The 12,881-nt window shown below is 33.3% G+C and overlaps 1 protein-coding gene across 1 annotated transcript; it reads right to left on the reverse strand.

Annotated features, from left to right (window-relative positions):
- Positions 1 to 2,198: 2,198 nt before the first annotated feature.
- LOC142357531 (serine/threonine-protein kinase ULK3-like) lies at positions 2,199 to 7,784 on the reverse strand. The gene is made up of 2 exons (XM_075409144.1): positions 7,331 to 7,784; positions 2,199 to 2,983 (listed from the first exon to the last, which is right to left on the reverse strand). Exons 1-2 carry the CDS (start codon positions 7,610 to 7,612, stop codon positions 2,429 to 2,431), a joined length of 837 nt encoding a protein of 278 aa, XP_075265259.1. The 5' UTR covers positions 7,613 to 7,784; the 3' UTR covers positions 2,199 to 2,428.
- Between the last annotated feature and the right edge of the window lie 5,097 nt (positions 7,785 to 12,881).

Consider the following 12,881-nt stretch of genomic DNA (forward strand, 5'->3'; position numbering starts at 1 on the left):
TCTAGGGCAAGGTGTCTATAAGCTGCACTTGCTAATAAATTAATTTTCAGCTCTTAAAAATTTTTTTGGACAATATGCTAGCTAATTCAAGTTTTTTATCCTGCCTTTGTTCATGACCGGTTAATCAATTTGAAATGTACACCTAGGATGGCTCTGTAGTGGGCTGTCTCACGTTTTCCTTGTTTTCTGAGATTATTTTAAGAAATTTTTTTGATAACCGCAGAAAACAGTCAAAATTGTTCAAGGACTGTTTCGCACGGCGTAGTTCAAAAATTTAGCGTTTAAACGGAATCCAGTAGAAATCTTGATTTATATATTTTATCTGCTTTTGATGAACTTAGCATTAATTTAGCGTCGCAAAAAAGCGCTGCAGATGAGTTGTTTCTTCCTTCTTATCATTTTTCTTGCTCTCAGCTCTATAATCGCCCTTTCTGTAAATCTGTGCCGTAAGTCTCAAGAAAGGACTAAAAAATAAAAGAAAAATACCACAAAAAACATTCACAGGAAAGGACATTTTTTCACTTGTGCACAGCCACACAGTGATTGAAGTCGCATAACAATCACTTCAATAAATTTTTTGTTATGAAATAGCATTACAGCGGGCTTGTAAAACTATTTCTAAAAAGAAAAAAAAAACATAATTTGTGAACAAATTCTAGACTTTGGTTCATGCCAAAGAAGCAAAATCTCAAGTCTTCAAATGAGATAGATATTGTGTTTCTTGTGATCTATATTCAATTCAAGGTAATTGAACACAAAAATTCCGTTACGCTACTTTAGCCGGAAAATGAATGGCCTTGATCCTATTCTCTCTATACATCTGCAGTATTTATTTTTATTTATATTTATATATATATATATATGTATATATATATATATATATATATATATATATATATATATATATATATATATACACATATATATATATATATATATATATATATATATATATATATATATATATATGTCTTACTCCTCTCTGTTTCTCTCTCTCCTTCTCTCCTCTCTTTAATATCAAAAAAAGTATTTTCAAAGCTCTGCGGGTAACGAAGAGACAAAAGATCTAGGCTCAATATTAGTGCAGGTTGCTTTGCATCTCCGTGATCCATTTTTTAATCCAGCAAAATCATTATTTGGGTAAACTGGTACGAAATTTATCCTCCTCCGTTTTCTCGATAAATTGAAACCGCACTTCTGTTTTTCATGTTTTGAATGCAGGCTGCGAATGCATTTATTATCTTAAGACATTGTAATATTAAGGTGAACTCCACCAATCATTGAAATTGAGTTAAGACTACTGAAACTTCAATCTTGAACGTGCACTCGTGACTTTGCTCTCAAATCCGTAACTTTCTCAAAGTTTTTAGACAGTTACGGATAAGTCTTCAAAGTTCAATATTGTGTATGGAGTTAAACCGCGAGTCAAAACGTTCGAAAAAATGAGCCCAATCGAAGGGAGTTTACTTCGTATCTATTTAGTAACTATATAGTTTACCAAAACAATTCAAGAGATATACATGGTTTTGGGAGTCAGAGAAAACATTATTGAATGAACTGACATTTCCCAAACAGATCAAACCTTTTGTTTTTATGTTTAAGTAAACATATTCGAGAAACAATTTTTTTGATTGTAATTCTAAAATTTTTTTGTATTCCCATGACAGGCTTTTCTATATCTCTGAGTCCAAATTTTTCATCAATAGTGAATTTTTTTACTAAAAGATTGTGAAACACCCGGCTATTTCTAAGCGGGATAACACTTCGAAGTTCTCAGCGATTGTTCCAAGTATGAAATTTTCGATTGATTGTTGAGTACCGTTTCTACATTGCGGGCAGGTTAATTATTCAATGTCTTCGCCATCTCGTTGAAACATATTGATAAATACATCTTTTGAGTTCTTTTGGCTATTCCTTGGTATAAACAAACTGTGCATAAAATCATTTTATATGGATTATATTTTTAATTTAGGTTTTGTTTTTTACATTTCAAGGTCGATGTTCCCCAAAACTCTCCTCAAACAAAACGATATCAAATTACATATTAGCTTTTTGAAGATCCCCGAAAAAGTCTAAGAATTTACTCCATCAAATTTATCTAAGTATGCGCCAGCACACGTTGTCAACTGTTGTCATCAACTGTTATAACGCATTCATACCAACGCCCTCCACCTCTTAACTCAGATTAATCGTAACAAAACAAGATAGAATATTTGTAGGGAAATTGCTGATAATTCCTTAGCCCACCCCTATTCTTAGAACTTTTTGAGGGTGAAATGTTGACACAGGTTTATATTATTCTTTTATGCCTCATTAAAATTGAGTATTTTTATAGCACATAAATCACCAACTATTTTAGAAATTATACGTAGTGGTTAAGCATTGTTGTGGTTCGCAAATGTGTTTTTTGCCTTTTCGTTTTAGTATCTCACACCGAGTATTTAACAAATCGATGATTCATCACGTCATGCATTGAGCATCGATAATTTGGTTCAACTTGCAGCATCACCTGCAGCAGCCTTTTCAAGTCTTTTGATCCATTTTGAGCAATCTGAGATTGAGCCAGCAAAGCATCAACATTCAGCTTTGTGCTGTCAAATTTTGACACTATAGCACTCCATCCGAGAAAACATTCAACAATAACCACTCCCAGTGACCACACGTCAACCTTGACATCGTATTGTTTGCAATCAATAATTTCAGGAGCAGTGTATTGAGGCGTTCCCAGAACTGACGTGAAATGGGCCCCAAATTTACTCAACCCAAAGTCGGACACTTTGAAATCGTTCCGTTTTCTCAGAATGTTTGCAGGTTTTACGTCCCTGTGGGCCATCCCAAGTTTGTGTATGTAATGAAGTGCTGCAGCAACCTGTCCGATGACGTTTTTTACTTCATTTTCAGACAGTCGCCCACCCCTCTGTTTAATGAAGTCATCTAAGTCTCCATCACACCTCTCCATCACAATGTAGAGATTCTGGCCTTGCTGCAACACATGAACGGATTTTTAAACTGTCCTCACTTAAGTCTCAGGGCATTTCATAACCAAACCAACACAAGGGAATAGTAGAGACAAAAATCTGTTCTGATGCACTGTATATCAAGAGTATTTTAATGTTTTGTGTTGCAAAAAAACTGTGCAGGGTCGCGGAAAGGGTTGTGGTGCGACACAGTTCCATGGTCTGAAAAAAGCTTTGCTCAAGCCTTTCGTCTGGCCAATATCAAAACTTTGGTCTGTTTAGTCTGCCCAAGAAAAAATTTCGGTCTAATCGATCAACGCCAATACCAACATTTCGGTCTAGTTCCGAGCCTTGTCTAAGCATTTTAACTTTTTCATTATATTCATAACACAGAAACAAAGTAAATGTCAGCTCCCTAAACCAAAGCCTATTTTTCCTAACCCATTGCATTAGGCAAACTTCAAGAGAGAGATAAAGATAGAGAGAGAGAGAGAGAGAGAGAGAGAGAGACAGAGAGAGAGAGAGAGAGCGAGAGAGAGAGAGAAGGCAGAAAAGTTAGAGCTTGTGTGAAAGAAGAGAGAGAGAGAGAGAGAGAGAGAGAGAAAGAGCGAGAGAGAGAGAGAGAGAGAAGGCAGAAAAAATTAGAGCTTGAGTGCTTGAGTGAAAGAAGAGAGAGAGAGAGAGAGAGAGAGAGAGAGAGAGAGAGAAAGAGAGAGAAAGAAAGAGAGAGAGATAGTGTGTGTGTGTGTGTGTGTGTGTGTGCGTGTGTGTGCGTGCGTGCGTGCGTGCGTGTCTGTATATATATATATATATATATATATATATATATATATATATATATATATATATATACATATATATATATATATATATATATATATATATATATATTTGTGGGTGTGAGAGTGAGGAGAGAGAGAGAGAGAGAGAGAGAGATAGAGAGAAAGAGAGAGGGAGATATATTTTGTTTGATGCCGGAAAATTTGCTTGAAGAGCAAAAATATATGATCTGGGAAAACAGCTTAGTTTTTTTTCTCTAATAATTTAGTTTTTTTCAATCTGCCTCTATTAAGAAACACAGTTGTATGTTTAGTTGTCTTTTTCCAGTAAAAATCAAATTTAAACTTTTGCCTGGTTAACCTTCATGCCTTAAGGTTTTTCGTTCCGTCCTGATTGTATTAAAGTTGTTTTCGTTTTAAAATTTATAAGTCAGTGTACTACAAGAGGCTCGGTTCCTTAAACTTTTCTCTGTATTTTTTATAAATCGCAATTTTTACGCCACTTTTTGTTTTCATAATTGGTCCTTTATTATATCGACCGAATGCCTTCTATGAAAAAACTGAAAAAGTATACAGACACAAAACTTCAGGTTTAACAAAATTAGATGTGTCTATGCAGCGGTAAAAAGAAGCAACAGGTTCTGGTGCTTTTTTGAACACACGTAATTTTTTTCAAATTCTGCATCTCGCAGCAAAGAATCTCTTCGTGTCATTTAATTTTAAAATATAATATCATAGAAGAGCATAATACTTAAAAGTTTCCTAAATGAAATAAACATCCGTCAGCATTTGATTGATCGGCAACTTTTACAACACAACTTCAAAATGGGCATTTTACCTAATTGCATGTTATCTACCTAATTAGCAGTGCAAAAAAATAATTCCTGGCGATCTTTTCATTCTCAAATTCTGCCATTCGTAATTTAAATTGTTGGATAGAATCTCATGAAAAATTGGGGTATGTTGCAATCATCATATGACAATGGAATAATATTCCGGATCTGTTCTGTTTCGAACCCCCAGTCTTTTTTGTGCGCCGTTACAAATATGTATTGTTCTATAGCATGTAAATATGTAAAATTATTTCTGTTGACAAATAACTTTGTTTTAAATAATGCATTTAAAAGTTGTCATTTAGAGTGCCTGAATACTCTGCCTTTATATGGTATTTCCCTACTCTGCTATAGACACATTCCATTTACTCTCCGTTGTGTAAAATGGTATGTTATTGGTCGAGTTGCCGAAGCAAAGTTAGTGAAGCTTGCAAATCTTGCAAAATGCGCTTTTTATGAGATCTTACATGCATACATTTGTCTGGCAATAATTTTCATATCAACATTTGTCTCCGAATATTTTCAAATTTTACCGTTATCTTAAGAAAATTTTTGCAAAGTTATGCAAGGTAGGCGTATTTTATTGGATGAGTCGAGCCAGAAAGGCGTGTAAATTTCTACCGGCATACTTGCTCTTTCCGCGCAGTTTAGTCAAAGTTATTGCAGAACAATTTAAGGTTGTTTTTAAGATATTGCAAATTTATTAATCCCTTTTTAAGACTTACCATATTTACTCTTCTGTTTTTTTTGGTTTGAATGGTATTATCTGTGTTAGGTACTAAATGTAAACAAGTTAACAAATCGGGTTGTCTATCATGCAACTTCTTTTGACAAGGATATATTTCTAGCACAGTAATCATACAAGGTCATATATGATTTGTTTGATTTCTGTCAGTCATACAAAGATCATACGGAAAATCATGCAAAGAACTTATTACCAAAATGCAAAAACATTTATGCCCTAGGTTTATAACACTGAAGGAAAGCAATCGATGCTGCAACTCTATGAGTGCGATTTTTTCCTTGTAGTCATTCCATTTGATATATGATTTGTATGATTTCTTGGTATTCATACAAGAATTTTACAAAATATTTAAAAAATGGAATGCATGGGGAAAAATGAAAACTGAGTTATAGTAGCAGCACATTACTCCATAATTGACACTGACAAAAGTAAGAGAGCAAAAGAAACTTCAGAATTTCTTTTTAATCATACCAGACCATATATGCTTTAAATTATTTCTTAGTGGTCTTACAAGAAACATACAAAAATGTTAACGCAGTTCAGCATCTCATTGTCTTATTATTTGAAGTTCATTTGGAATCTGCAGTTTATAGCAGGTTTCGAATGCATTTCTAACTTCATAATTCTATTTTTTTGAACGGCAAGTGTTCCGTGAAAGGTGTCACTTGAAACGCTATTTCAGTAAATTGGACGCTCACATAACTTTAATTTTTTTGAGCTTTTTATCCATTTTACGACAAAAAGCACACCTCTCTTGTAAGGCTCTGGACGAACAACGCATTTTTTCTTATTGATGCAAAAATTTTGCAAGATTCTAGAACTCAATGCAACGAGTCCTGCAACATTTTTGCAATATCTTACAAGGTAGCTAAGTAAATTCGACTAGCCCGGACCTTAGTACCATAGTATTTCAGTACTGAAACATTGTATTCCAATTGTATATCGTCGGCCCAGTACTGTATCAGTGTATCCTAAGAGTATATTGCTACCTCATTATGTGCAGTCTATTCGCATAGATACTTTTTTTTCTGAAAATAGACTGTACATCCTGGTTTTGATTCCCATGATGTTCATAGCAAAATCATAGAAAATTGTGAAAATTTCGAAAAAAAATTTGAAATTTTGGGCGATGCACTTTTTGAGCATGACGACTACTTACAATCTTAAAACGTTGCAAGAAACGTATTAAGATGAGCAAAAAACCCGCCAAAACCAGTAAAAACACTCCGAAACCAAAAAAATCCACGCCGGTAACCTGGAAAAGGCCAAATTGGGACCGAAATTGCAGATTTTTATGGTTTTTATTTCAGATTGTAATGGAATTTTGTATGTCTTATAGTTTTCAGCCTAACGAAAATAGATGCAGTACTGGGCCGACGATATACAATTGGAATACAATGTTTGTGCCAACGATTTCAAAGAGAAGGACTGTAAACTGGACTCGTTTCAACTGTAAACTCTGAAATGCTGAAACTCAGGAATGCTGAAACTCAGGAATGCTGAAGTGCTGAAACTCAGGAATGCTGAATTGCCCAAACTCGGGAACTCTTAGACTTCTTTTAATGATAATAATTTACCTTTGTTTAACTATATTATTTTCAATTAACTATGACATTGCCTACGAGTTTTTACAGAGGTTTTGACAGTTTTTGCTGATTTTTACGATGAATTTCATGATATACAGTCTAAAATCAGGCTAAAAAATCATTATGTTCAGGTAATCTCAGAACTGAGATTCATAATGTTCAGGATAAGCTCAGAATTTTACTATGAATTTTACCATGAAATGTCTATAGTGTCATGATCAGAACTCTGGGCATTGTAAAAATCATAATAAAAATACTATGATTCAGTACTAAAATATTATGAGACTCAGGTCCGGGAGTGTAGCCTTGCTATGACATGTGTCATAAATGATTACCGTTTAACCCCAGTACTGGCAATACCTTTCTGATAGGTGACTTGTAAAACAGAGTAAAAATGGATTCTAGATTACAGGAATGAGAAAACTCCAACCTTGTCGAAATCAAACATCTCTACTATGTTTGGATGCCTGATGTTCTTCAAGTTGGTCAGCTCGTTCAAGAGGTCAATGTCGTCAGGATTTAACGTAAGAGTTTTTACTCCAGAAACCATTTCCTTGATCGAAGCAATCGACCTCCTGACATTTTCATAGTTGACTTCTTTCACAGCAATCTTCCCTTCTCTGTCGCCGTACACGGTTCCAAAACCTCCGGATCCCAGAACCATCCTGGGGTCATATTTATATCTACCATCACATATAAGCTTAGCAGTCATATTCGCAAGTAACCAATTTCGAATTTTAGCTGAGCTTAGTATGCAGTAACGTTAACAGAAACGCCTTTGAAGAGTAAAAATTGATGATAATAAAAGCGCCTCAAATTATGTTTTTAGCTGAGATACAACGAAAAAAATAAAAGAAAGGTATTTTACGCGACGAAGATCGAATCTGAGAAATGGTGCTATTTGCTATGCTAATACAGCACGTATTAAGCAATCAAAATTTTATTCAAATAAATGTTTCAAAAATACTTGCTTTGAGTAATACGCATGTAAAAACGATATTGCGTCTATTTCTCAGAAACGCTGCTCAAAATAAGTCCTTTTTTATAACTGAAAGCACCATTTTAAAAGCACCATTTCTATTTAAAAGCACCACTTGGTTTAAAAGCACCATTAAAGTACCATTTCTATTAAAAGTGACATTTTGCTTATATTTTCCGAGCATATACTCGCACTTGTCACTATTTAATATGCCGCCTGTTTCCAGAAAATATTAAAATCGCGGAACATGTCACTAAGATACTTTAAAATCGTGAAACAATTTTCAAGGATGTGAGATAATAATAATGGGTGTAATCAAATTCTGCCTCGAAACAAACAGGAAATATCAGCCACCGCAAATATCCATGAAACTCAATACTTTGCTAGTGCGATTGATTTAATGTATCTTTTGACGACTCGAGTTCGAAACGTATTTTAAAAGGGAAGAAATTGTGAATTTTACTTACCAAGATAATATAAAGCACTCAGAGGTTAAATTTTGATGAAAGTTGCCTATGTGTAATGAGCTAAAACATTTAAAACATTCGAATTCGTCTTTCGTAGGAACTCATTAGCGAACAAAAAAAATTAGCAGATTCGACATCAATAATTTCTAAGGAATAAGAGGAAAATTGTACTCAAAGAAGAAAAAACTTCTTCTGGAGGAAAAATGTTTTCATAAAGCTGTTTGCAGATTCCAAGTAATATTTCATTAAATACAATCAAACTGAATAAGAATAGTTCAAGACAATTATATTTAAAAAATGGACATTATTAACTGATGAAGTAGAGTTTTAAAAAACTCTGACGAAAAAAGCAAAAGAATTGTTAGAGCTTTCTGGAATTAGAATTTTAAAGTAACACACGTATTCATTGATATCAAGTTTTCGATGGCGCTGAAATACGGGTTCTTTAAAATAAGCGGGCTCTTTTGCTTCAAAAATTTTACGTCTTTTCAACTTTCCGCCTTTCCCTAATGTTTTCAAAACTGTCACAAGAGTTTTTGCAATATCCTTATCAGGCAACGTTAATTAATACATTGTTTCACTATAGATACCTCTCTCAAATCAGATAAAAATTATGTTCTCTGTTCATTTACAATTGACGTTAAGGCGTTGGTGGAGCAACTGATAGGTATAAAATGAAAACATTTCATTATACTGTCTTGAAATCTGAGGACCGATGTTAAACCTTTAAATGATCATAATAGCCAAATGCTTGTAACTATCTCTTTTCATTTTATTATTACCTTGAAACTTGAAATAAGAATATTGAGAAGCATATGAAGTTTTGTTTTTAAAAGTTATTTTGCTCACGTAGTTAGAGAAACAATTTTAACTTAAAACTTGTGGGTTTTACAGTTGAAATGGATTAAACTTTTTCCATATCAATAGGTTGTTTGGCTTTATATGAAGAGTTGAAAATTTATATTAAAACACTCGATACCGCTTTGTTGCTTGTAATTAAACAATGAAGGTAGAATATGCTTTTTCCAACCAGACAATTTTTATTTGCATTGAGCTCGCAGTTTTACAATTAAAAAGTCCAAGTTTCCAAGGTATTGTTTCTCTGATTTTTTGTATGCTATGCTCTAAAAATTTGGAGAATTTTCAAATTGAATGAACTGGCAAAAACTGGTATCAAGTAGTTTGTGTGTCGTAGAACTTTATTATAGCCATTAAGGGGGGGGAGGGAATTTTGCACTGAAACTGTTAGAAACTCAATCAACCGAGACAATTTTGGCTAAATCCGAGTTTTGGAGATCAAAACCAGGATTTTTTATCGACAGAAACTAGTTTTATTTTAATAAATTTTTCTGGCATTAGAGAAATACATCGCTTTCAAATTTTGTTTCTGATAACTTTCTTTAAATTTATCTAATTTGTCATTGTCAATATTAACTCGTCAGATCCTCGATAATTTTGATGATGACATCAATTTTTTCCATACCCTGATTTAACATTTTCTATTTGAATTTAAGCAGATGGGGAACGTTTATGTTAGTTTGAAAAATAGTTAATAATTAAATGAAATTTTCTATTTTTTCGCCTTGTTGACCCCAAAATTTTTTATGAAACCAGAAAAACCAAATCATGCTTTCTAGAAAGTAAATTGTAAAAAAAAATTGGTTTATGAAGCCAATGACCTTTAAGACTGATCAATGTTTCCATCTACAGTCAATTTTTTTTTCAATTTTTGATGTTTTGAAGAAAAAAATTGTTTGTTCATAAAAAAAGATTTAAAGCAATATAAAATTAATCTGTTTTTCTAATTTTTTTTAAAAAAATACCTACCTAGGTTTTTTCTTGTTTCTCGAGGTTTAAAAGACCTTTATGTTTACTTCAACTAAATTTATATTTGTTGCCTTAATTAGATTGCAATTGGTGTTTCTGTTAATTTGTGGTTTTTGTTTCCTTATGGATTCTTCTGTAATTTTAAAAGGCACTACATGAAACTTTTTATGTGGAAAGAGACCATAGGAAACATTTCAGGAAAGCTATTTCTCAACATTTGAATTTCCATCATAAATTTTGATTTTTTTCTCTCTTACAAGCAATTTATGTCTTTTTGCATGGGATTGGAAATAGCAAAAACAGTTGCTTTTGTCATGGTATTTCTTAACTAACTAATTTGAATGAAGTCAACAGGAAAAATTGTAGACAATTTTTTGTGAATAAGTTTAAGAATCTAGAATTTATAAACCAAAATTCGGAGATAATTTTATCGCACTTTTTTCTGTCGCAGTGTGTTGCAATTATCAGTTTTAGTGATATTTTTGTCGTTTTAATCACTCTTTCATGTCTTTCATCTGCCTCATCATTAAAAGTAATTTCTTGGCATGAATGCAAACGTTTGCCTCAATGATTGTTTTTTAGCATTTGTACAGCTTTTGAGCTTTACGATCTGTTCGCACAATTTTCGCGCAGTCAACTGGACCCCAAATTGTAGAAGTTTAGAGTTTCACTGGAGCCCTGAAGCGATCTAAAAACAATCAAATTTAGGCTGAGAAAGTTTTCCATTTTTTTAAAAAAAACTTAACGTCGATTGAAGATTTAAAAAATAACTTGCTGCTTATCTTCCTATGAACTTTTGATTTTTGTGTTAACAATTTCCGAAGATGACGTTTGAAACGGTTCGATTTGCTTGAAACGGGCAGAAATTTGATTTAAATCTGACTGACACCTCACTATGGGAGGGTGAATATAAGCAAAAGAAATAAAAGAAACTAAATTATGTATCCGGTAACAAATTCTGATAACATAAATATTTTTTAAAAAGATTTTATGATGAGCAAGATCCAAATTTATAGCTCATGTTCCAAAATAATGCCAAAGTTGCTATTATGGGCAATTAAATTATTATTTAAAGAAATAGTTTTGCATTTGACTGATATTTTTTAGAGTGGCAGCTCTTATTTGCAATTAAAATCAAAATTTTTAAAGAGCAGCCTACAACTCTTTTTCAATTTATTCCAATGGTTAATTATGACTTTTTAGAGATTTCTGTAAAGTTATTACAATGAAGTTTGGAGGATTGTTGAGCATTTGTGCGGCTATGTACTTTATGTATGCGGAAATAAGATTGGATTATGACATTGCTATTTTTTTATTATTTGATATGTTACATAAATAACAATTGTATGGCGCTTAGTTTTGTTTCAATTAAGGAAACTTATCCTTAAACTTTGTAACTAGATTGGAAAACTCACTTAAGAGCTCAAACACGCAAAATTAATATTCTAACCCTCAGCAGGTAATCAAAACAGATTATAGTTATTTGATTCAACTTTCTGCGTACTCTGCTGAAATTATGAACTTCAACTACATAAAACTGATAAATATATATTCGACAACAGAAAATGTGATCACTACCTACAAAAAATTAAAGAATTTCTGCAAAATTTTGCAAGTGCTTTTAACAAAAGCAGAAGTATTGGTCACAGTCAACCCCCCCCCCCCCCATAGAGCACAAATGTTGTCAAGAAGAGGTTGATAATGAATGTTACTATCTAGAGCACTCTAGTCAGTTTTTCACCTGAAAAAGAATTGTAAATTAATCCGCACTGTCTTAAAAAAATCCTCAGCACAATGAGCTAACTCAGAAAAAAAAACTGATTTCGCTATTTAGTTTTTCTCTGAGGACAGCATAACACGTTTTATTTTTATAGCAAGGCGACAAACTCTATATTGTGATGGAGCTTTGTGAAGGCAATTTAAAGGAATTTATTACAATTCATCGTGGTACACTAACTGAAACTCAGATAAAGGATATAGTCACTCAAGTGACAGCTGCCCTTGTGTTTATGCATGATCGTGGCATAGCTCACAGAGATATAAAGCCTGCCAATATACTAGTCAAAGGAGACGTCTTCAAGGTTGCAGATTTTGGACTCAGCAAATTTGGGCCCGATTTCAAATCTTGGGTTGGGACACCTCTATACATTGCCCCTGAGATCAAGGCCAGTCGCTCTTTCTGGAACTCCTACGATTGTAAAGTGGATGTGTGGTCGCTTGGGGTTCTCATTTGTGAATGCTTTTTGGGATCAAGAAAGCTGTTTACACTTTATGACACTGGTAAATATAAGCAGTTGATAAAAGAAGTTAGAGCCAAGCATGCATCGCAGAATATGTTGAACCTGCTGGTGGAGATGCTGGAAGTTAATCCACATTTTCGTTGTTCTATGATAATATGTACAGCGACACCCATTTCCACATGCAAATTTCAACACTACTTCCTCTTCTGGCTCTGACCCTATGATGTACGTAAAAATCATTGCTATTGTAATGTGTCTGATGGCGTTCATAAGTTTAGTATTCAGGTATAAATAAAGGAGTGTTGCGATGCTGTAAAACGGGCATGTAATAGAAGTTATACACTGCTAGCTGTATTATATACCTTTTGATATGCACTTGGTCAAATTACGTTTAAAATAATGTAAATAACTAATGTAAATAATTTCAATAAAGACATAACACATTTGTTCTGCATAGGAGGTCAATTT

Source organism: Convolutriloba macropyga, unplaced genomic scaffold (assembly GCF_964194025.1).
Source record: "Convolutriloba macropyga unplaced genomic scaffold, txConMacr16.3 SCAFFOLD_1124, whole genome shotgun sequence".
Taxonomy (NCBI): Eukaryota; Metazoa; Xenacoelomorpha; order Acoela; family Convolutidae; genus Convolutriloba; species Convolutriloba macropyga.